Genomic DNA, 27147 nt, shown 5'->3' on the forward strand with positions numbered 1-27147 from the left:
GCAAAGTCTATGGTATGAGGCTACCATTGTCAGATGTTTTACTGTGGAGACTGAATTTTCTTCTATAGTTAGAAGACATTATAACTGGGTCTACTATATAGAGAATACCACTTAAAGGAGTCCCCTTTGTATACAAGACCTTTTAAAGGGATCTTCTATAGTCTTCTGTAGACTTATATAAATTGAAGGCCTCCTAAAAAGGTCTTCTGAAGACATTAGACCTCTTAAAGGGGTCTCCTAAAGTTACGAGACTTTAAAAAGGGGTCTTCTGTAGAAAAAAAACTCTTAAAGGAGTTTTCTGTAATTAGAAAACCTCTTAAAGGGGTCTTCAATAGCTAACAGACTTCTTAAGGTATCTTCTTTAGAGAGAAGACTTCACAAAGGGGTCTTCTATAAAAAGAATAACTTACAATTATAGAAGAATTCTTAAATAAGAAACTTCTTAGACAAAACTCCACCGGAATGGATCTTCTATGGATATATGTAATTTAAGAGGTCTAAATTGTTCTTCTATAGATAGATAAGTAGTCCTTATAAAAGGGTCTTCTATAGATAGTGAGTCTCCTAAAGGAGACTTCTGAAGACAGAAGACCTCTTAACGAGGGTTTCTATAGTTTGAAGGCCTCCTGAAGGGGTCTTCTGAAGGTATTAGACCTCTTAAAGGGGTCTTAAAGGAGTCCTGTAAATTTGAAAACATCTTCGTTAGATGGAAGACATCTTAAAGTGATCTTCTATAGGTAGAAGACCTCTTAAAGCGGTCTTCAATAGATAGAAGACCTCTTAGAGGGGTCATCAAAAGATAAAGACCTCTGAAAAGGATCTTCTATAGATAGAAAACCTCTTAAAGTTTTCTTCTATACCTAAAGGACTTCTTAAAGGTATTTTTTCAATTAAAGGAGTCCTCTTTACGAGGTTCTATCTATGGAGAGTCCTTTAAGAGGACATCACTAGACTTGCGCAATCTAGTTCCTGGAGCGGATTGATCTTTCTAGTTCCTTTTGCCAAAAGGAACTACTTTCTTAATATAGTTCCATAATTCCAAATAGTTCCGAGAGCGATTTAGTTCAGTGAATCTGTCTCTTTCATTGTTCTTTCTATGTCCTTCGTTCCAAATAGTTCCGAGACCGATATAGTTAAATGAATCTTTCGTCGTTCTTTGATTTCCTTCGTTTCAAATAGTTCCGAGAGTGAAATAGTTTAACGAATCTTTCTTTTTGTTTTCATCTTTTAATGGATGAATTCACATAACAACAAATAAATTGCAGCGATGTAACGAGGATGTAATTTACGTTTATTTAACAATGTGGCCGCATCTGAATGATGAAGGAACCGAACGTGAAAGGTCGAAGTGAGTGTGGAATTTAATAAAGAAAATGAGAAATACAAATGAAAGGAACTATATTCACGGCTGGAACTATATGAGCTAAAGGAACTATATAAATGAAAGAGCCGGATATAGTTCCAATAGTTCCTTGTCCGGAATAGTTCCTTGGAACTAGTTCGTTCCGGAACTACACAACTCTAGACATCACCAAGGGGTCTTCTATAAATAGGAGATCTCTTAAAAGACTCTTCTATATAAAGAAACTTCTAGAGTGGTCTTTTTTAATTGATAAATTGGAAGACCTCCTAACGGGGCATTTTTACTTAGTAGAAACCTATTGCACCTCATTTAAATAAGTTTCTTTGGAATCTATCTCTTTAAAATTATAAGACGTTTTAGAGCTTGAGGTCAGTGTTTTTGTGAATCTATTTAATATATATTTATAGGCTATATAAATGTAAAATTGTTATAAAAATAAAAAAATGTCCACCACGAAATTTTCAAATATGAAGCTTCAACCACACATTTCCGTCCGTCCATTTGCATTGTCACAAATAAAAACCCTGCAGAAGGATATTTGTAAAATCGAAAAGAAATCTGTTTTATATCATTAAATAAACGAAATTTATTTATGCACGTAAATAATACCATAATACATACAACCATAACAACATGAAAAATATTAATACAACTAAAAACATCCACAAATGGAGTGTAAATGTATATGTGTGTATACAGTATGTGTGTGGTATATTTTTGTTTAACACCGGATATAAATGTCACCAACTACTCACACTTGGAACTAGACAAACACATTCATGCACACACACCCAAACACAAGGATTATCAATAGTTGTCCCATATATGCATACATATGTACATGAGCGTGGACAGCAGAAAACCCAATAACTACCACATTGCCAAATACAGGACTAAAAATAGTATGCGAAGTAATAATGATTATCTGTAGTCCTCTACGTGAATTGGTAAATTGTTGAAATCGTTTGTCTGTATGTAAATAATAGCTGTCACATGAATCGGCATGAGATGAAAACAATTCAATACTCATTTACTTAAATACGTTTGTAGCACACACACACACAAAAAGCTGTAAGCCGAAAGAGTGGAAATGTTCATGTATTTGTATATTTAACACACATGTCCTTTATAAAAGTGTTTATTTGTGTACGAAAACCCCCACAATGTTAAAAGGTTTCAAGTGTTCGAAAGGTGGTATTTTATTTTTAACAATGGATTTTATTCCAATTAATTTTTTCAAAAATCAATCACTTTTAACATCGGCAAGTCGTTAACAACGTAAAACAATCATTATTATCAACAGTATTACCATCATCATCATGGAATCACTTCTGGATTAAAGCCACATTATCATTATTGAATTTTAACTTTTATTGGAAATTTAAAAAGCAGGAATGAAAATTACTAAAAAGTTATTAAGGTTTAAATTAACAAAACGTGGATTTTTAAAAAATATTTTTTCACCCACCAACATTGACAAAACGTGGATTTTTAAAGAATATTTTTTATCCACCAACGTTGACAAAACGTGGATTTTTAACGAATATTTTTACTACACCAGCATTGACAAAACGTGGATATTTAAAGAATATTTTTTGCTACACCGACATTGACGAAACGTGGATTTTTAAAGAATATTTTTTCATACAACAACACTGACAAAACGTGGATTTTTAAAGAATATTTTTTCATACGTCAGCACTGACAAAACGTGATTTTTTTAAAGAATATTTTTTGCATACACCATCATTGACAAAGCTTTGATTTTTAAAGAATATTTTTTCATACGTCAGCACTGACAAAACGTGTATTTTTTAAAGAATATTTTTTCATACACCAACCCTGACAAAACGTGGATTTTTTAAAGAATATTTTTTCATACACCAACCCTGACAAAACGTGGATTTTTTAAAGAATATTTTTTCATACACCAACCCTGACAAAAAGTGGATTTTTTAAAGAATATTTTTTCATACACCAACCCTCACAAAACGTAGATTTTTTAAAGAATATTTTTTCATACACCAACCCTGACAAAACGTGGATGTTTTTAAAGAATATTTTTTCATACACCAACCCTGACAAAACGTGGATTATTTAAAGAATATTTTTTCACACACCAACCCTGACAAAACGTGGATTTTTTAAAGAATATTTTTTCAACACCAACCCTGACAAAACGTGGATTTTTTAAAGAATATTTTTTCATACACCAACCCTGACAAAACGTGGATTTTTTAAATAATATTTTTTCATATACCAACCCTGACAAAACGTGGATTTTTTAAAGAATATTTTTTCATACACCAAACCTGATAAAACGTGGATTTTTTAAAGAATATTTTTTCATACACCAACCCTGACAAAACGTGGATTATTTAAAGAATATTTTTTCATACACCAACACAGACAAAACGTGGATTTTTTAAAGAATATTTTTTCATACACCAACCCAGACAAAACGTGGATTTTTTAAAGAATATTTTTTCATACACCAACCCTGACAAAACGTGAATGTTTTAAAGAATATTTTTTCATACACCAACCCTGACAAAACGTGGATTTTTTAAAGAATATTTTTTCGTACACCAACACTGACAAAAAGTGGATTTTTTAAAGAATATTTTTTCATACACAAACCCTGACAAAACGTGGATTTTTTAAAGAATATTTTTTCATACACCAACCCTGACAAAACCTGGATTTTTTAAAGAATATTTTTTCATACACCAACCCTGACAAAACGTGGATTTTTTAAAGAATATTTTTTCATACACCAACCCTGACAAAACCTGGATTTTTTAAAGAATATTTTTTCATACACCAACCCTGACAAAACATGGATTTTTTAAAGAATATTTTTTCATACACCAACCCTGACAAAACCTGGATTTTTTAAAGAATATTTTTTCATACACCAACCCTGACAAAACGTGGATTTTTTAAAGAATATTTTTTCATACACCAACCCTGACAAAACCTGGATTTTTTAAAGAATATTTTTTCATACACCAACCCTGACAAAACGTGGATTTTTTAAAGAATATTTTTTAATACATCAACGCTGAAAAAACGCGGATTTTTTAATATTTTTTCATACACCAACACTGGCAAAGCGTGGATTTAAAAAAAAAAAATATTTTTTCATCCACCAACAGTGAAAAAACGTGGACATTTTAGGAATAATTTTTCATACACCAACACTGACAAAACGTGGTTTTTTAAAAAAATATATTCATACACCAACACTGACAAAACGTGGATTTTTAAAGAATATTATTTCATACACCAACCCTCACAAAACGTGGATTTTTTAAAGAATATTTTTTCATACACCAACACTGACAAAACGTGGATTTTTAAAGAATATTTTTTGATACATTAACACTGACAAAACGTGGATTTTTTTAAAGAATATTTTTTCATACACCAACACTGTCAAAACGTGGATTTTTTTAAGAATATTTTTTGATACACCAACACTGACTAAACGTGGATTTTTTATAAAATATTTTTTCATACACCAACACTGACAAAACGTGAATTTTTTAATGAATATTTTTTCATACACCAACACGGACAAAACGTGGATCTTTTACAGAATAATTTTTCATAAGAAAAATTTTTCGTCCATGTGTTTTTTTAAAGAATATTTTTTCGTCCACCATCAGACCACAAAACGTGGATCTTTTACAGAATAATTTTTCATAAGAAAAATTTTTCGTCCATGTGTTTTTTTAAAGAATATTTTTTCGTCCACCATCAGACCACAAAACGTGGATTTTTTAAAGAATATTTTTTCGTCCACCATCAGACCACAAAACGTGGATCTTTTACAGAATAATTTTTCATAAGAAAAATTTTTCGTCCATGTGTTTTTTTAAAGAATATTTTTTCGTCCACCATCAGACCACAAAACGTGGATCTTTTACAGAATAATTTTTCATAAGAAAAATTTTTCGTCCATGTGTTTTTTTAAAGAATATTTTTTCGTCCACCATCAGACCACAAAACGTGGATTTTTTAAAGAATATTTTTTCGTCCACCATCAGACCACAAAACGTGGATCTTTTACAGAATAATTTTTCATAAGAAAAATTTTTCGTCCATGTGTTTTTTTAAAGAATATTTTTTCGTCCACCATCAGACCACAAAACGTGGATTTTTTAAAGAATATTTTTTCGTCCACCATCAGACCACAAAACGTGGATTTTTTTAAAGAATATTTTTTCGTCCACCATCAGACCACAAAACGTGGATTTTTTAAAGAATATTTTTTCGTCCACCATCAGACCACAAAACGTGGATTTTTTAAAGAATATTTTTTCGTCCACCATCAGACCACAAAACGTGGATTTTTTAAAGAATATTTTTTCGTCCACCATCAGACCACAAAACGTGGATTTTTTAAAGAATATTTTTTCGTCCACCATCAGACCACAAAACGTGGATTTTTTTAAGGATATTTTTCGTCCACCATCAGACCACAAAACGTAGATTTTTTATAGAATATTTTTTCGTCCACCATCAGACCACAAAACGTGGATTTTTTAAAGAACATTTTTTTCATTCACAAAATGGGGATATTTTAAAGAATATTTTTTTCATTCACAAAACGTGAATATTTTAAAGAATAGTTTTCATACCCACCAACACTGACCAGATGTGGATATGAAAGCCGAGTTTTTTAAATGTGCAAAGCCTATCAATCTCACCGTTTTGTCCGATATATCATTGTGGAGACTGAATTTCTCAACTGTTGGACCAAAGATATTGTCCATTACAATTTTGTCATTAAAACCTTTTGAAATAAGGTCAATGAACCCATAACAAGTTTTGACTGCAAAATCTGTTCCTTAATTCACTATTGACATGCACACAAAATCCATAACAACATAACTTCCTTGTATTAATAAAAACCTCATTTTGTCGCTTCCAAAGACACCTACCTACCTCCTCGTATGGCAACAAACCCACTCATTTTGTTTTATTACCAAAATTAAAAGGCATTAAGGCTGTAACAACTTTAATGAAAAATTATTCTTTACAATATACTTTTTTGATTATCGTAATTTGTAAAGTGTGTGTGTGTGTAGGGCTCTTTCTGTTTTGTTGGCGTAGCATATTGTTGTTGCTGCTGTCGCTGAAGAGGATATTACTTAAAATCACCTTATGTACATTATATTGGCTTTTGTCTACCTCACATTGTTAACCTTACAACACAAAAGCCAACAAAAACACGCCCAAAAACACCAACATAACACCTTTACATGTGTCAAACAAGATACGCATGAGAGATATATGTGGATATAATATGCCAATATCACACCATTATGAATTGCCATGGCGGAATGAAATATTACTGCAACTTCTATATGTAATGAATCTGAGTTTTTTTGTCTTTTATATTTTAAGGCAAATACACACGCATTCATTTTTACTACACAATGAGGCACTTAAACACAATAAAAATCTACCTACCGAAATTTGTGTCTTGCCATTATCATGTCACGCACACCATCACACACACGATCGCATATACATGCGACAACATTTATGAGGGAATATGTGCTTGTCAACAATAACAACTATAAAAGATTTAGGAGGTTAGTAAAATAATGAGAGGTAAACTAAACACTGTAGTTTTAGGGCAATTTCAAAAAATCCACGTTTTGTGGTCTGTAGTTTTTTGAAAAAATATTCTTTAAAAAATCCACGTTTTGTGGTCTGATGGTGGATGAAAGAATATTCTTTAAAAAATCCACGTTTTGTGGTCTGATGGTGGATGAAAAAATATTCTTTAAAAAATCCACGTTTTGCTGGCGGATGGTGGTTGTAAAAATATTCTTTAAAAAATCCACGTTTTGTGGTCTGATGGTGGATGAAAAAATATTCTTTAAAAAATCAACGTTTTGTGGTCTGATGGTGGATGAAAAAATATTCTTTAAAAAATCCACGTTTTGTGGTCTGATGGTGGATGAAAAAATATTCTTTAAAAAATCAACGTTTTGTGGTCTGATGGTGGATGAAAAAATATTCTTTAAAAAATCCACGTTTTGTGGTCTGATGGTGGATGAAAAAATATTCTTTAAAAAATCCACGTTTTGTGGTCTGATGGTGGATGAAAAAATATTCTTTAAAAAATCCACGTTTTGTGGTCTGTTGTTGTTTGAAAAAATATTCTTTAAAAAATCCACGTTTTGAGTTTTGTTGTTGTTTGAAAAAATATTCTTTAAAAAATCCACGTTTTGTGGTCTGTTGTTGTTTGAAAAAATATTCTTTAAAAAATCCACGTTTTGTGTTTTGTTGTTGTTTGAAAAAATATTCTTTAAAAAATCCACGTTTTGTGTTTTGTTGTTTGAAAAAATATTCTTTAAAAAACACTGTGCAACATTTTCAAGGTAATTTTGTGCAAACAATTTCATATGCGGTTTTTATTAAAGTACAGACGCAATAGATAAAAACCCTCTTTGGATTTTGTTTTGTTAGATCGGGTTCGGATTTTATGGCCCTATCTAAACATGGCTGGCTAAATATTGACTTTTTAAAGAAAATCGGGGCTATATCTTTCAAACCAATACGAATCTTTCCACGACATCCGCAGCAAACTTGTAGATAAGAACAAGAAGAATATATTTGGAAACATAATGAACACGAATAACCTCATTTATTGCCTCAAATTGTATAATATATCTAAAATTTCCGTGATTTGTATATATTTCGCAGCGTATCTCCAAAATTGTCAAATTTTTCTTAATGTTATCTTTGGAAAAAATATTCACTGGAATATAATACTCAACTCTTCAGAACATATTATTGTTGTAAAAGCCTCTATCGCGTTGTTTCTAGCATATTATTCAACGACAATTTGATAAATATATCAACAATACATTGAAATTTCAAATATGAGAATAAGCAGCCTGTGTGAACCTTGTTTGAAATATGTTTTGTAGAAAGTATGATATGAAATACCGCCTAAACAACATGAAATAACTGTTTTACAGTTTCAGCATGTTCTGAAGAATTGCTAAGGACATTATTTGGAAAGTTTTTGCGAAAGGCTACTTGGTTCAACTCTCAAAAGTTTGGCAATTACTGACCATAATTCCAAAAATTATGTAATCTTTCCTATATTTTATCAATTTTGATGCGCTATATGCGGTTTTCGTAGTTCGTATGTCAGACATATAAGTTCTACTAATTTAGGACTACAATATTGTGAAGACCGCAAAGCTAAATTCTTATTAGTTTCTGAGATAATGCACGAATCAATTAAAAAAGGGGTCGTTTTAGCCCAGTATAGATGAGGCCATAAAATCCATGCCCGATCTAAAAACACGAAACCCAACTACGGGTTTTGTAATCTTAATATGTACTTTCAGAAAATGTCCACTAGAAGTTGTTTGCATTTTTAGTGTTGCACAGTGAAATCAACGATTTGTGTTTTGTTGTTGTTTGAAAAAATATTCTTTAAAAATCCACGTTTTTTGTTTTGTTGTTGTTTGAAAAAATATTTTTTAAAAAATCCACGTTTTTTGTTTTGTTGTTGTTTGAAAAAATATTTTTTAAAAAATCCACGTTTTGTGGTCTGTTGTTGTTTGAAAAAATAGTCTTTAAAAAATCCACGTTTTGCGGTCGAAAAGTTGTTGTTTGAAAACATATTCTTTAAAAAACCACGTTTTGTGGTCGGATGGTTGTTGTTTGAAAAAATATTCTTTAAAAAACCACGTTTTGTGGTCGGATGGTTGTTGTTTGAAAAAATATTCTTTAAAAAATCCACGTTTTGTGGTCGGATGGTTGTTGTTTGAAAAAATATTCTTTAAAAAATCCACGTTTTGTGGTCGGATGGTTGTTGTTTGAAAAAATATTCTTTAAAAAATCCACGTTTTGTGGTCGGATGGTTGTTGTTTGAAAAAATATTCTTTAAGAAATCCACGTTTTGTGGTCGGATGGTTGTTGTTTGAAAAAATATTCTTTAAAAAATCCACGTTTTGTGGTCGGATGGTTGTTGTTTGAAAAAATATTCTTTAAAAAATCCACGTTTTGTGGTCGGATGGTTGTTGTTTGAAAAAATATTCTTTAAAAAATCCACGTTTTGTGGTCGGCTGGTTGTTGTTTGAAAAAATATTCTTTAAAAAATCCACGTTTTGTGGTCGGATGGTTGTTGTTTGAAAAAATATTCTTTAAAAAATCCACGTTTTGTGGTCGGATGGTTGTTGTTTGAAAAAATATTCTTTAAAAAATCCACGTTTTGTGGTCGGATGGTTGTTGTTTGAAAAAATATTCTTTAAAAAATTCACGTTTTGTGGTCGGATGGTTGTTGTTTGAAAAACTATTCTTTAAAAAATCCACGTTTTGTGGTCGGATGGTTGTTGTTTGAAAAAATATTCTTTAAAAAATCCACGTTTTATGGTCGGATGGTTGTTGTTTGAAAAAATATTCTTTAAAAAATCCACGTTTTGTGGTCGGATGGTTGTTGTTTGAAAAAATATTCTTTAAAAAATCCACGTTTTGTGGTCGGATGGTTGTTGTTTGAAAAAATATTCTTTAAAAAATCCACGTTTTGTGGTCGGATGGTTGTTGTTTGAAAAAATATTCTTTAAAAAATCCACGTATTGTGGTCGGATGGTTGTTGTTTGAAAAAATATTCTTTAAAAAATCCACGTTTTGTGGTCGGATGGTTGTTGTTTGAAAAAATATTCTTTAAAAAATCCACGTTTTGTGGTCGGATGGTTGTTGTTTGAAAAAATATTCTTTAAAAAATCCACGTTTTGTGGTCGGATGGTTGTTGTTTGAAAAAATATTCTTTAAAAAATCCACGTTTTGTGGTCGGATGGTTGTTGTTTGAAAAAATATTCTTTAAAAAATCCACGTTTTGTGGTCGGATGGTTGTTGTTTGAAAAAATATTCTTTAAAAAATCCACGTTTTGTGGTCGGATGGTTGTTGTTTGAAAAAATATTCTTTAAAAAATCCACGTTTTGTTGTTGTTTGAAAAAATATTCTTTAAAAAATCCACGTTTTGTGGTCGGATGGTTGTTGTTTGAAAAAATATTCTTTAAAAAATCCACGTTTTGTTGTTGTTTGAAAAAATATTCTTTAAAAAATCCACGTTTTGTTGTTGTTTGAAAAAATATTCTTTAAAAAATCCACGTTTTGTTGTTGTTTGAAAAACTATTCTTTAAAAAATCCACGTTTTGTTGTTGTTTGAAAAAATATTCTTTAAAAAATCCACGTTTTGTTGTTGTTTGCAAAAAATATTCTTTAAAAAATCCACTTTTTGTTGTTGTTTGAAAAAATATTCTTTAAAAAATCCACGTTTTGTTGTTGTTTGAAAAAATATTCTTTAAAAAATCCACGTTTTGTTGTTGTTTGAAAAAATGTTCTTTAAAAAATCCACGTTTTGTGTTTTGTTGTTGTTTGAAAAAAATATTCTTTAAAAAATCCACGTTTTGTGTTTTGTTGTTGTTTGAAAAAATATTCTTTAAAAAATCCAAGTTTTGTGTTTTGTTGTTGATTGAAAAAATATTCTTTAAAAAATACACGTTTTGTGTTTCGTTGTTGTTTGAAAAAATATTCTTTAAAAAATCCACGTTTTGTGTTTTGTTGTTGTTTGAAAAAATATTCTTTAAAAAATCCAAGTTTTGTGTTTTGTTGTTGTTTGAAAAAATATTCTTTAAAAAATCCACGTTTTGTGTTTTGTTGTTGTTTGAAAAAATATTCTTTAAAAAATCCACGTTTTGTGTTTTGTTGTTGTTTGAAAAAATATTCTTTAAAAAATCCAAGTTTTGTGTTTTGTTGTTGTTTGAAAAAATATTCTTTAAAAAATCCACGTTTTGTGTTTTGTTGTTGTTTGAAAAAATATTCTTTAAAAAATCCACGTTTTGTGTTTTGTTGTTGTTTGAAAAAATATTCTTTAAAAAATCCACGTTTTGTGTTTTGTTGTTGTTTGAAAAAATATTCTTTAAAAAATCCACGTTTTGTGTTTTGTTGTTTTTTGGAAAAATATTCTTTAAAAAATCCACGTTTTGTGGTCTGTTGTTGTTTGAAAAAATATTGTTTAAAAAATCCACGTTTTTGTGGTCTGTTGTTGTTTGAAAAAATATTCTTTAAAAAATCCACGTTTTGTGGTCTGTTGTTGTTTGAAAAAATATTCTTTAAAAAATCCATGTTTTGTGGTCTGTTGTTGTTTGAAAAAATATTCTTTAAAAAATCCACGTTTTGTGGTCTGTTGTTGTTTGAAAAAATATTCTTTAAAAAATCCACGTTTTGTGGTCGGATGGTTGCTGTTTGAAAAATATTCTTTAAAAAATTCAGGGTTTTATGGTCGGATGGTTGTTGTTTAAAAAAATATTCTTTAAAAAATCCACGTTTTGTGGTCGGATGGTTGTTGTTTGAAAAAATATTCTTTAAAAAATCCACGTATTGTGGTCGGATGGTTGTTGTTTGAAAAAATATTCTTTAAAAAATCCACGTTTTGTGGTCGGATGGTTGTTGTTTGAAAAAATATTCTTTAAAAAATCCACGTTTTGTGGTCGGATGGTTGTTGTTTGAAAAAATATTCTTTAAAAAATCCACGTTTTGTGGTCGGATGGTTGTTGTTTGAAAAAATATTCTTTAAAAAATCCACGTTTTGTGGTCGGATGGTTGTTGTTTGAAAAAATATTCTTTAAAAAATCCACGTTTTGTGGTCGGATGGTTGTTGTTTGAAAAAATATTCTTTAAAAAATCCACGTTTTGTGGTCGGATGGTTGTTGTTTGAAAAAATATTCTTTAAAAAATCCACGTTTTGTGGTCGGATGGTTGTTGTTTGAAAAAATATTCTTTAAAAAATCCACGTTTTGTTGTTGTTTGAAAAAATATTCTTTAAAAAATCCACGTTTTGTGGTCGGATGGTTGTTGTTTGAAAAAATATTCTTTAAAAAATCCACGTTTTGTTGTTGTTTGAAAAAATATTCTTTAAAAAATCCACGTTTTGTTGTTGTTTGAAAAAATATTCTTTAAAAAATCCACGTTTTGTTGTTGTTTGCAAAAAATATTCTTTAAAAAATCCACTTTTTGTTGTTGTTTGAAAAAATATTCTTTAAAAAATCCACGTTTTGTTGTTGTTTGAAAAAATATTCTTTAAAAAATCCACGTTTTGTTGTTGTTTGAAAAAATGTTCTTTAAAAAATCCACGTTTTGTGTTTTGTTGTTGTTTGAAAAAAATATTCTTTAAAAAATCCACGTTTTGTGTTTTGTTGTTGTTTGAAAAAATATTCTTTAAAAAATCCACGTTTTGTGTTTTGTTGTTGATTGAAAAAATATTCTTTAAAAAATACACGTTTTGTGTTTCGTTGTTGTTTGAAAAAATATTCTTTAAAAAATCCACGTTTTGTGTTTTGTTGTTGTTTGAAAAAATATTCTTTAAAAAATCCAAGTTTTGTGTTTTGTTGTTGTTTGAAAAAATATTCTTTAAAAAATCCACGTTTTGTGTTTTGTTGTTGTTTGAAAAAATATTCTTTAAAAAATCCACGTTTTGTGTTTTGTTGTTGTTTGAAAAAATATTCTTTAAAAAATCCACGTTTTGTGTTTTGTTGTTGTTTGAAAAAATATTCTTTAAAAAATCCACGTTTTGTGTTTTGTTGTTTTTTGGAAAAATATTCTTTAAAAAATCCACGTTTTGTGGTCTGTTGTTGTTTGAAAAAATATTCTTTAAAAAATCCACGTTTTTGTGGTCTGTTGTTGTTTGAAAAAATATTCTTTAAAAAATCCACGTTTTGTGGTCTGTTGTTGTTTGAAAAAATATTCTTTAAAAAATCCATGTTTTGTGGTCTGTTGTTGTTTGAAAAAATATTCTTTAAAAAATCCACGTTTTGTGGTCTGTTGTTGTTTGAAAAAATATTCTTTAAAAAATCCACGTTTTGTGGTCGGATGGTTGCTGTTTGAAAAATATTCTTTAAAAAATTCAGGGTTTTATGGTCGGATGGTTGTTGTTTAAAAAAATATTCTTTAAAAAATCCACGTTTTGTTGTTGTTTGAAAAAATGTTCTTTAAAAAATCCACGTTTTGTGTTTTGTTGCTGTTTGAAAAAATATTCTTTAAAAAATCCACGTTTTGTGGTCTGTTGTTGTTTGAAAAAATATTCTTTAAAAACCCCACGTTTTGTGGTCGAATAGTTGTTGTTGGAAAAAATATTCTTTCTTTTGAAAAAATATTCTTTAAAAAATCCACGTTTTGTGTTTTGTTGTTGTTTGAAAAAATATTCTTTAAAAAATCCACGTTTTGTGTTTTGTTGTTGTTTGAAAAAATATTCTTTAAAAAATCCACGTTTTGTGTTTTGTTGTTGTTTGAAAAAATATTCTTTAAAAAATCCACGTTTTGTGTTTTGTTGTTGTTTGAAAAAATATTCTTTAAAAAATCCACGTTTTGTGTTTTGTTGTTGTTTGAAAAAATATTCTTTAAAAAATCCACGTTTTGTGTTTTGTTGTTGTTTGAAAAAATATTCTTTAAAAAATCCACGTTTTGTGTTTTGTTGTTGTTTGAAAAAATATTCTTTAAAAAATCCACGTTTTGTGTTTTGTTGTTGTTTGAAAAAATATTCTTTAAAAAATCCACGTTTTGTGGTCGGATGGTTGTTGTTTGAAAAAATATTCTTTAAAAAATCCATGTTTTGTGGTCTGTTGTTGTTTGAAAAAATATTCTTTAAAAAATCCACGTTTTTGTGGTCTGTTGTTGTTTGAAAAAATATTCTTTAAAAAATCCACGTTTTGTGGTCTGTTGTTGTTTTAAAAATATTGTTTAAAAAATCCACGTTTTGTGGACTGTTGTTGTTTGAAAAAATATTCTTTAAAAAATCCACATTTTGTGTTTTGTTGTTGTTTGAAAAAATATTCTTTAAAAAATCCACGTTTTGTGGTCTGTTGTTGTTTGAAAAAATATTCTTTAAAAAATCCACGTTTTGTGGTCTGTTGTTGTTTGAAAAAATATTCTTTAAAAACCCCACGTTTTGTGTTTTGTTGTTGTTTGAAAAAATATTCTTTAAAAAATCCACGTTTTGTGTTTTGTTGTTGTTTGAAAAAATATTCTTTAAAAAAATCCACGTTTTGTGGTCGAATAGTTGTTGTTTGAAAAAATATTCTTTAAAAAATCCACGTTTTGTGGTCGAATAGTTGTTGTTTGAAAAAATCTTCTATAAAAAAATCCACGTTTTGTGGTCGAAAAGTTGTTGTTTGAAAAAATATTCTTTAAAAAATCCACGTTTTGTGGTCGGATGGTTGTTGTTTGAAAAAATATTCTTTAAAAAATCCACGTTTTGTGGTCGGATGGTTGTTGTTTGAAAAAATATTCTTTAAAAAATCCACGTTTTGTGGTCGAATAGTTGTTGTTTGAAAAAATATTCTTTAAAAAATCCACGTTTTGTGTTTTGTTGTTGTTTGAAAAAATATTCTTTAAAAAATCCACGTTTTGTGTTTTGTTGTTGTTTAAAAAAAATATTCTTTAAAAAATCCACGTTTTGTGGTCGAAAAGTTGTTGTTTGAAAAAATATTCTTTAAAAAATCCACGCTTTGTGATCTGTTGTTGTTTGAATAAATATTCTTAAAAATCCATCCAAATCCATACGTTTTCCATACCTCCCCCCATTCTTAAGTTTTTTTGCGACCGAAACGATTTCTTTGAATGTCATCATAAAAGTTGTTCATCATCCATTTATTTACAGAGATTCGACAATGTGATGCATACGTGTCTGTTCCTCATATTTTTTCGCTTACGTGTGTATGTGTTTGCTCTTAAGTGTATACGCCACTAATAAGCTTTTCCGCTTTGTGCCACAATATAAAATTCGCATTACTTTAGGCCAACCAACCATCAGTGTGTGGTTGGTAATGTTTTTGTGGGCGGAAAGATATTTGGTGGCATAATGGCCCGACACAGTCACTCATTCAGTCGTTCATTCATTCATTCCTTCAGTTGCTGGTTATTAAAACAATTGCGTAAATTTCATTTTTAAGCTAAAATTATGGACGTTTTGAATGTGCTGCTGACAAAATAAAAGGTTTATTTGTATGCTGCAAACACATTTGCGTGTGAGTGTGACTGTTTTTGATTCCTTTTTTTGTTTGCTTCCTAACTACCGGAGTATTGTGGCTAAAAGTATTCATGTTGTTTATTAGTGTTGATTAGTATAAATGGCTAAGTATGAGTAAGTGCCTTAACGCACACACACACATCTATGTTTTCCCTCTCCCCTCGTATTTCATTCACTACATTTGTATCTGTGCCTAAGAGTTGTGTAAGAAATGACTTTAGTCATCATAAAGTAGGGTATTATGTAGCATTTTCCAAGGTTGTGCATGAATTGTTTATATGTTAGTGTTCTGCCTTTACCACCACCACCAATCACGAGCATCATTTTATACGCAAAATAATATTTTATACCCTTTATAGGCTTATGTTTTCCAACGCGCGAGGTGTGAGGAACTGAGGGGGGTCTTAGGAGCTTACGTGCATGCGTGTATGTATTAAAGTAGCTTAATTTTGGCAATTCATGTTAATTTCTCAACGAGTATTTATGTTAGTTGCAAACATTGCGCACCATTCCGACACAAATACATACTCACTCACTCGGGTGTGTGTGTAACTATAAAGCGAACGCATAGCAATTTAAATGTATGGCATTGTGTATCCAAAACTCAAGTTAAATACCTTGGCAAACACATACACACATATTAATGCAGGCACACAACGCAATTGTCTCACACACACACAAACACATAGACGCACACACAAATTCTTATTAACCGCATGCATATAAAGGCAATTAAAGTCAATTGACTGTAAATCACGGTAATACCACTTCTTGCTGAACTTGTATTTGTACAAAGGCAACAATAACAACAACAACAACAAATTCGCGATTCAATGGGGGAAATCGCAGTCAAAGCTACTCAAGGTATCAAGGTTATAATGGATTTGATGTAAGATTTATTTGTAAGACCAAAAGCGGGGCCTAGAATAAATGCGAACTAATCTGTTGAAGACGGATTTCAGTAGAAGAAAATTTCCAGAGCTTCTAAGGAGATTTCTTCTATAGAAAAAATTAATAATTGAAGAAATTTAATACAGCAGAAAAATTGTCAGACGCTAAGGTCCGATTTTTTTCTACAGCAAAATATTCCAAAACTATGTTTCCACTTAAAAATATTTTTTCTTTTCCCAAACCAAATACTAAAAACAAAATATCTTCACCTCCTCTCTTTACAGATTGTCAATGAATACACAGATTGGGATCGTGCCTCACAACATCCGATTAATACCCGTGATACGGCGGTGGCTGCCCTTTCGGATGCCCAATTTGTTGCACCGCTTATAAGGACAGCTGACATTTTTGCCGCCAATTCCCCACCACCAATGTCAAGTTCTTCAGGCGGCAGTGGTGGTACAGCATCTGCATCCACCCAATATCCTGGACAATCGGGTCGCTGTTATTTTTATGTTTTCGATTATCAAACAAAAGACGGTGATTATCCACAGCGTATGGGCACCGTGCACGGGGAAGATTTGCCATACATCTTCGGGGCACCCTTGGTAGATGGTTTCAGTCATTTCCCACAAAATTACACAAAATCGGAAATTGCTCTCTCCGAAGCGGTCATAACATATTGGACAAATTTTGCCAGAACGGGGTGAGTAAACTATATATTTTTATTTATTTATTATTTTTAAGGACTATAAGGGTAATTTTTAAAGAATATTTTTCAAGGACTATTCAGAAAAATTATAGGGGATTTTTTAAATATTTTTTTCGAAGAATATCAGAACAATTAAATTTATTTTTTTAAAGAATATTTTTCAAGGACCATCAGAACAAATAGCGTGGATTTTTTAGAGAATATTTTTCAAGGACTATCAGAAGAAATAGAGTGGATTTTTTAAATAATTTTTTTCGATGAATATCAGAAAAAATAGCCTGGATTTTTTAAATAATTTTTGTTTTAAGGATTATCACAACAAACAGCGTGGATTTTTTAAAGAATATTTTTCAAGGATCATCACAAAAAACAGCGTGGATTTTTTAAAGAATATTTTTCAAGGATCATCACAACAAACAGCGTGGATTTTTTAAAGAATATTTTTCAAGGACCATCAGAACAAACAGCGTGGATTTTTTAAAGAATATTTTTCAAGGATCATCACAACAAACAGCGTGGATTTTTTAAAGAATATTTTTCAAGGATCATCACAACAAACAGCGTGGATTTTTTAAAGAATATTTTTCAAGGATCATCACAACAAACAGCGTGTATTTTTTAAAGAATATTTTTCAAGGATCATCACAACAAACAGCGTGGATTTTTTAAAGAATATTTTTCAAGGATCATCACAACAAACAGCGTGGATTTTTTAAAGAATATTTTTCAAGGATCATCACAACAAACAGCGTGGATTTTTTAAAGAATATATTTCAAGGACCATCAAAACAAACAGCGTGGATTTTTTAAAGAATATTTTTCGAGGACCATCAGAACAAACAGCGTGGATTTATTAAAGAATATTTTTTAAGGACCATCAGAACAAACAGCGTGGATTTTTTAAAGATAATTTTTAAGGACCATTAGAACAAACAGCGTGGATTTTTAAAGAAAAAATTTCAATTTTTTAAAGAATATTTTTCAAGGATCATCACAACAAACAGCGTGGATTTTTTAAAGAATATTTTTCAAGGATCATCACAACAAACAGCGTGGATTTTTTAAAGAATATTTTTCAAGGATCATCACAACAAACAGCGTGGATTTTTTAAAGAATATTTTTCAAGGATCATCACAACAAACAGCGTGGATTTTTTAAAGAATATTTTTCAAGGATCATCACAACAAACAGCGTGGATTTTTTAAAGAATATTTTTCAAGGATCATCACAACAAACAGCGTGGATTTTTTAAAGAATATTTTTCAAGGATCATCACAACAAACAGCGTGGATTTTTTAAAGAATATTTTTCAAGGACCATCAAAACAAACAGCGTGGATTTTTTAAAGAATATTTTTCAAGGATCATCACAACAAACAGCGTGGATTTTTTAAAGAATATTTTTCAAGGATCATCACAACAAACAGCGTGGATTTTTTAAGAATATTTTTCAAGGATCATCACAACAAACAGCGTGGATTTTTTAAAGAATATTTTTCAAGGACCATCAAAACAAACAGCGTGGATTTTTTAAAGAATATTTTTCAAGGATCATCACAACAAACAGCGTGGATTTTTTAAAGAATATTTTTCAAGGATCATCACAACAAACAGCGTGGATTTTTTAAAGAATATTTTTCAAGGATCATCACAACAAACAGCGGGGATTTTTTAAAGAATATTTTTCAAGGATCATCACAACAAACAGCGTGGATTTTTTAAAGAATATTTTTCAAGGATCATCACAACAAACAGCGTGGATTTTTTAAAGAATATTTTTCAAGGACCATCAGAATAAACAGCGTGGATTTTTTAAAGAATATTTTTCAAGGACCATCAGAATAAACAGCGTGGATTTTTTAAAGAATATTTTTCAAGGACCATCAGAACAAACAGCGTGGATTTTTTAAGAATATTTTTCAAGGATCATCAAAACAAACAGCGTGGATTTTTTAAAGAATATTTCTCAAGGACCATCAAAACAAACAGCGTGGATTTTTTAAAGAATATTTTTCAAGGACCATCAGAACAAACAGCGTGAATTTTTTAAGAATATTTTTCAAGGATCATCACAACAAACAGCGTGGATTTTTTAAAGAATATTTTTCAAGGATCATCACTACAAACAGCGTGGATTTTTTAAAGAATATTTTTCAAGGATCATCACAACAAACAGCGTGGATTTTTTAAAGAATATTTTTCAAGGATCATCGCAACAAACAGCGTGGATTTTTTAAAGAATATTTTTCAAGGATCATCACAACAAACAGCGGGGATTTTTTAAAGAATATTTTTCAAGGATCATCAAAACAAACAGCGTGGATTTTTTAAAGAATATTTTTCAAGGATCATCACAACAAACAGCGTGGATTTTTTAAAGAATATTTTTCAAGAACCATCAGAGCAAACTGCGTGGATTTTTTAAAGAATATTTTTCAAGGACCATCAGAACAAACAGCGTGGATTTTTTAAAGAATATTTTTCAAGGACCATCAGAACAAACAGCGTGGATTTTTTAAAGAATATTTTTCAAGGACCATCAGAACAAACAGCGTGGATTTTTTAAAGAATATTTTTCAAGGACCATCAGAACAAACAGCGTGGATTTTTTAAAGAATATTTTTCAAGGACCATCAGAACAAACAGCGTGGATTTTTTTAAGAATATTTTTCAAGGACCATCAAAACAAACAGCGTGGATTTTTTAAAGAATATTTTTCAAGGACCATCAAAACAAACAGCGGGGGTTTTTTTAAAGAATATTTTTCAAGGACCATCAGAACAAACAGCGTGGATTTTTTAAGAATATTTTTCAAGGACCATCAAAACAAACAGCGTGGATTTTTTAAAGAATATTTTTCAAGGACCATCAAAACAAACAGCGTGGATTTTTTAAAGAATATTTTTCAAGGACCATCAAAACAAACAGCTTGGTTTTTTTAAAGAATATTTTTCAAGGATCATCACAACAAACAGCGTGGATTTTTTAAAGAATATTTTTCAAGGATCATCACAACAAACAGCGTGGATTTTTTAAAGAATATTTTTCAAGGATCATCACAACAAACAGCGTGGATTTTTTAAAGAATATTTTTCAAGGACCATCAGAACAAACAGCGTGGATTTTTTAAAACATATTTTTCAAGGACCACCAGAACAAACAACGTGGATTTTTTAAAGAATGTTTTTCAAGGACCATCACAACAAACAGCGTGGATTTTTTAAAGAATATTTTTCAAGGATCATCACAAAAAACAGCATGGATTTTTTAAAGAATATTTTTCAAGGATCATCACAAAAAACAGCATGGATTTTTTACAAAATATTTTTCAAGGATCATCACAACAAACAGCGTGGATTTTTTAAAGAATATTTTTCAAGGATCATCACAACAAACAGCGGGGATTTTTTAAAGAATATTTTTCAAGGATCATCACAACAAACAGCGTGGATTTTTTAAAGAATAATTTTCAAGGACCATCAGAATAAACAGCGGGGATTTTTTAAAGAATATTTTTCAAGGATCATCACAACAAACAGCGGGGATTTTTTAAAGAATATTTTTCAAGGATCATCACAACAAACAGCGGGGATTTTTTAAAGAATATTTTTCAAGGATCATCAAAACAAACAGCGTGGATTTTTTAAAGAATAATTTTCAAGGACCATCAGAATAAACAGCGTGGATTTTTTAAAGAATATTTTTCAAGGACCATCAGAATAAACAGCGTGGATTTTTTAAAGAATATTTTTCAAGGACCATCAGAACAAACAGCGTGGATTTTTTAAAGAATGTTTTTCAAGGATCATCACTACAAACAGCGTGGATTTTTTAAAGAATATTTTTCAAGGATCATCACAACAAACAGCGTGGATTTTTTAAAGAATATTTTTCAAGGATCATCGCAACAAACAGCGTGGATTTTTTAAAGAATATTTTTCAAGGATCATCACAACAAACAGCGGGGATTTTTTAAAGAATATTTTTCAAGGACCATCAGAACAAACAGCGTGGATTTTTTAAAGAATATTTTTCAAGGACCATCAGAACAAACAGCGTGGATTTTTTAAAGAATATGTTTCAAGGACCATCAGAGCAAACTGCGTGGATTTTTTAAAGAATATTTTTCAAGAACCATCAGAGCAAACTGCGTGGATTTTTTAAAGGATACTTTTCAAGAATATTTTTCAAGGACTCTCAGAACAAGATTATTTTTAAGGCATTTTTAAAAGATAGTTTTAAGGAACTTTTAATGAATATTTTTGAGGAATTTTTAGAGAATATTTTTGAGGGATTTTTAAAGAATACTTTTGAGGGATTTTTAAAGAATATTTTTGAGCAACTATGAGAGCAATACGTGTGGATTGTAACGATTTAGTTAGAAGCTATCATAGATTTTAAATAAAATATTTAAATTTTAAATCGCGGTTTATTAAAGAATATTTTTTTAAAATATGCCGTTAAATGCTAAATAAATATTTTTTATATATAATTTTAATATTTTCCAAGAAACACCCTAAAGCTTCGAGTAATATCTCCAAACTTTCCCAAATTTCATTAACTTAATGTGTTAATGAAATTCTAAAAAATACGAAATTGAAGACATTATCCTTTAATATTCCCCATCCATGTGCTTTTATTAAAATCCCACTCCTATCTCATATAGCTAACCCAGTAGCTGTTTAACTTATTTGTCCTTGTTTATTATCATTTGTGTTTATTTTATTTTCTTCCACCCAAAGAGAAAGGAAAAATTAGAACATGTTGTAGAGATTTGTTTGAACCCTTTTCATTTTCATGCTTTGCAAGCATAAATGTTAGTAGAACTTTTTTCTATTTTTTCGCTCTGAAATTACATTTTCTAAAATCGTTTTCAATCTCAGACAGCATGTAATGACCTACTTAAGTGTCGTTAGATTTAAATAGAATTATTCACCTCTTTTGCTCATTTCATTTTCATGGATGTTTAAACATAACGGCAAAATTATTGCCTTTGTTTTCGGATGATGTTCCAATGAATGAACGAACGAGGAACTACCTATGTATAGACAGACAAATATATATATGTATGTACGTGCATCTACAGCTTTCATTCCAGTGCTTACGGTTGAGCCTAGAACTGATGTCAGTTCATTTTATTTTTCTCTGTATGCCATTTTGTTTTCTTTTTTTTTAATATTTTTGCACCATGTTTTGCTGTTCTTTTTGTGAAGTGAGAACATGTGTGGCACTTTTTTCCTCTTCATATCCATTTCAAGTGGAAAACATTAACAACTTTAAGTGTGTGATTTTTTTCCACAACATGTTCGCTCACAGGCTCGCTTAAAATACAAAAACAAGATACAAGATACTGGCACGCTGATGAAATGCAAGCGGCAAAAACGGCAATAGCTCAAAAAAAAACTTGAAATTTGTTTTAATATGGAAAATTTATAATATCTAGATAGGAATATTTCATATGCAGGGTCATGGGGGCACATGGAGAAAAAAATTTAGAGAGGAATATATTTTGAAGACGACAAGTCCAATAAGGGTAATTTTTAAATAAATATGTTTAAGGTCCACGGGCCCAAAAAAACGTGGATTTATTTAAGACATATTTTTACGGTCCCCAGGCCCCTTAAACGTGGATTTACTTAAAGAATATTTTTAAGGTCCACAGGCCCAATAAACGTGGTTTTTATAAAGGAATATTTGTAAGGACCTTAGAACGAATAAACGTGGATTTTATAAAGGAATATTTTTAAGGACCTTAGAACCAATAAACGTGGTTTTTAAAAAGGAATATTTTTAAGGACCTTAGAACCAATAAACATGGCTTTTTAAAAAGAATATTTTTAAGGACCTTAGAACCAATAAACTTGGTTTTTATAAAGGAATATTTTTAAGAACCTTAGCACCAATAAACGTGGTTTTCATAAAGGAAAATTTTTAAGGACCTTAGGTCCAATACACGTGGTTTTAATAAAGGAGTATTTTTAAGGACCTTGGAAACAATAAACGTGGTTTTTATAAAGGAATATTCTTAAGGACCTTAGAACCAATAAAATTGGTTTTTATAAAGGAATATTTTTAAGGACCTTAGAACCAATAAACGTGGTTTTCATAAGGGAATATTTTAAGGACCTTAGAACCAATAAATGTGGTTTTCATAAAGGCATATTGTTAAGGACCTTAGAACCAATAAACGTGGTTTTCATAATGGAATATTTTCAAGGTACTTAGAACCAATAAACGTGGTTTTTATAAAAGAATTTTTTTAAGGACCTTAGAACCAATAAACGTGGTTTTAATAAAGGAATTTTGTTAACGACCTTAGGACCAATAAACTTGGTTTTCATAAAGGAATATTTTTAAAGACTTTAAGACCAATAAATGTGTTTTATATAAAGGAATAATTTTAAGGACCTAAGAACCAATAAACGTGGTTTTTTAAAAAGGAATATTTTTAAGGACCTTGGAACCAATAAACGTGGTTTTTTTAAAAAGGAATATTTTGAAGGACCTTAAGACCAATAAACGTGGTTTTTTCAAAGAAATATTTTTAAGGCCCTTAACACCAATAAACATGGTTTTTACAAAGGAATATTTTTAAGGACCTTAAGACCAACAAACTTGGTTTTTACAAAGGAATATTTTAAAGACCAATGAACGTGGTTGTTACAAAGGAATATTTTTAAGGACCTTAGAACCAATAAACGTGGTTTTTGTAAAGGAATGCTTTTAAGGACCTTAGAACCAATAAACGTGGTTTTTATAAAGGAATGCTTTTAAGGACCTTAGACCAATAAACGTGGTTTTTATAAAGGAATGCTTTTAAGGACCTTAGAACCAATAAACGTGGTTTTTATAAAGGAATGCTTTTAAGGACTTTAAAACCAATAAACGTGGTTTTTTAAAAAGGAATATTTTTAAGGACCTTAGAACCAATAAACGTGGTTTTGTTTAAAAAGGAATATTTTTAAGGACCTTAGAACCAATAAACGTGGTTTTTTAAAAAGGAATATTTTTAAGGACCTCAGAACCAATAAACGTGGTTTTCATAAAGGAATTTTGTTAAGGATCTTAGGACCAATAAACGTGGTTTTCATAAAGGAATTTTGTTAAGGATCTTAGGACCAATAAACATGTTTTCATAAAGGAAATTTGTTAAGGATCTTAGGACCAATAAACATGTTTTCATAAAGGAATTTTGTTAAGGATCTTAGGACCAATAAACATGTTTTCATAAAGGAATTTTGTCATGGATCTTAGGACCAATAAACATGTTTTCATAAAGGAATTTTGTTATGGATCTTAGGACCAATAAACCTGGATTTATTTAAGGATTATTTTTAAAGACATTAGGACCAATGAACGTTGTTTTCATCTTAGGACCAATAAACGTGGTTTTCATAAAGGAATTTTGTTAAGGATCTTAGGACCAATAAACGTGGTATTCATAAAGGAATTTTGTTAAGGATCTTAGGACCAATAAACGTGGTTTTCATAAAGGAATTTTGTTAAGGACCTTAGGACCAATAAACGTGGTTTTCATAAAGCAATTTTGTTAAGGATCTTAGGACCAATAAACCTGGATTCATTAGGACCAATGAACGTTGTTTTCATCTTAGGACCAATAAACGTGGTTTTCATAAAGGAATTTTGTTAAGGATCTTAGGACCAATGATCGTTGTTTTCATAAAGGAATTTTGTTAAGGATCTTAGGACCAATAAACGTGGTTTTCATAAAGGAATTTTGTTAAGGACCTTAGGACCAATAAACGTGGTTTTCATAAAGAAATTTTGTTAAGGATCTTAGGACCAATAAACGTGGTTTTCATAAAGAAATTTTGTTAAGGATCTTAGGACCAATAAACGTGGTTTTCATAAAGGAATTTTGTTAAGGATCTTAGGACCAACAAACGTGGTTTTCATTAAGGAATATTTTTAAGGATCTTAGGAGCAATAAACGTGGTTTTCATTAAGGAATATTTTTAAGGATCTTAGGACCAATAAACGTGGTTTTCATTAAGGAATTTTGTTAAGGATCTTAGGACCAATAAACGTGGTTTTTAAAAAGAATTTTGTTAAGGATCTTAGAACCAATAAACGTGGTATTTATAAAGGAATATTTCTAAGGACCTTAGAACCAATAAACGTGGTTTTTATAAACGAATATTTTTAAGGACCTTATAAATAAATGAGGTTTTCATAAAGGAATATTTTTAAGGACCTTAGGACCAATAAACGTGGTTTTCATAAAGTAATATTTTAAGGACCTTAGAACCAATGAACGTGGTTTGCATAAAGGAATATTTTAAGGACCTTAGAACCAATAAACGTAGTTTTTATAAAGCAATATTTTTAAGGACCTTAAGACCAATGAACTTGGTTTCTACAAAGGAATATTTTTAAGGACCTTAGAACCAATAAACGTGGTTTTTATAAAGGAATATTTTCAAGGACCTTACAACCAATAAACGTGATTTTTTAAAAAGGAATATTTTGAAGGACCTTAAAACCAATAAACGTGGTTTTTATAAAGGAATATTTTGAAGGACCTTAGAACCAATAAACGTGGTTTTTTAAAGGAATATTTTTAAGGACCTTAGAACCAATAAACGTGGTTTTTATAAAGGAATATTTTTAAGGACCTTAGAACCAATAAAAGTGGTTTTTATAAAGGAATATTTTTAAGGACCTTAGAACCAATAAATGTGGTTTTTATAAAGGAATACTTTTAAGGACCTTAAGGAAACATGGTTTTTATAAAGGAATGTTTTTAAGGACCTTAGAACCACTAAACGTGGTTTTTATAAAGGAATATTTTTAAAGACCAAAAAGAATCGTTGTTTTTATAAAGGAATATTTTTAAGGACCTTAGAACCAATAAACGTGGTTTTTATAAAGGAATATTTTTAAGGACCTTAGAACCAATAAACGTGGTTTTTATAAAGGACTATTTTTTTGGACTTGGAACCACTTAACGTGGTTTTTATAAAGGAATATTTTTTTGGACCTTAGAACCAATAAACGTGGTTTTTATAAAGGAATATTTTTAAGGACCTTAAAGAAACGTGGTTTTTATAAAGGAATATTTTTAAGGACCTTAAAGAAACGTGGTTTTTATAAAGGAATATTTTTAAGGACCTTAAAGAAACCTGATTTTTATAAAGGAATATTTTTAAGGACCTTAAAGAAACGTGATTTTTATAAAGGAATATTTTAAGGACCTTAAAGAAACGTGGTTTTTATAAAGGAATATTTTAAGGACCTTAAAGAAACGTGGTTTTTATAAATGAATATTTTGAGGACCTTAAAGAAACGTGATTTTTATAAAGTAATATTTTAAAGGACTTTAAAGAAACGTCGTTTTTATAAAGGAATATTTTAAGGACCTTAAAGAAATGTGGTTTTTATAAAGGAATATTTTAAGGACCTTAAAGAAACGTGGTTTTTATAAAGGAATATTTTTAAGGACCTTAGAACCACTAAGCGTGGTTTTTATAAAGGCATATTTTAAGGACCTTAAAGAAACGTGGTTTTTATAAAGGAATATTTTTAAGGACCTTAAAGAAACGTGGTTTTTATAAAGGAATATTTTTAAGGACCTTAGAACCACTAAGCGTGGTTTTTATAAAGGCATATTTTAAGGACCTTAAAGAAACGTGGTTTTTATAAAGGAATATTTTTAAGGACCTTAAAGAAACGTGTTTTTTATAAAGGAATATTTTTAAGGACCTTAAAGAAACGTGGTTTTTATAAAGGAATATTTTTAAGGACCTTAAAGAAACGTGGTTTTTATAAAGGAATATTTTTAAGGACCTTAAAGAAACGTGGTTTTTATAAAGGAATATTTTTAAGGACCTTAAAGAAACGTGGTTTTTATAAAGGAATATTTTTAAGGACCTTAAAGAAACGTGGTTTTTATAAAGGAATATTTTTAGGGACCTCAGGCCCAAAGGATTATTAAAGTTTTTTTTATTTTAAATTTAAAGGATTGTGTCGTCCAATTGTCCCATTGTGGATTCAAAGGTATAACCCTTCTCGCATATTTAGGCTTAAAAAAAACAACTCATCCACCTCTAATGTACATTTCAATTTGTGTGTTGTTTTCCTTTTCCTTTTAGTTT

The 27147-nt window shown here is 30.0% G+C and overlaps 1 protein-coding gene across 1 annotated transcript in view; it reads left to right on the forward strand.

Moving 5' to 3' along the window:
* Nlg4 (Neuroligin 4) overlaps positions 1-27147 on the forward strand; it is a 438709-nt gene that overhangs the window by 163834 nt on the left and 247728 nt on the right. The window contains exon 6 of the mRNA XM_073973573.1: positions 16605-17026. Within this exon, the coding sequence (XP_073829674.1) occupies positions 16605-17026 (422 nt within the window). The remainder of the gene's footprint in view (positions 1-16604; positions 17027-27147) is intronic.

This window comes from Musca autumnalis, unplaced genomic scaffold, assembly GCF_047663935.1.
Source record: "Musca autumnalis isolate F117 unplaced genomic scaffold, ASM4766393v1 scaffold_1, whole genome shotgun sequence".
Taxonomy (NCBI): domain Eukaryota; kingdom Metazoa; phylum Arthropoda; class Insecta; order Diptera; family Muscidae; genus Musca; species Musca autumnalis.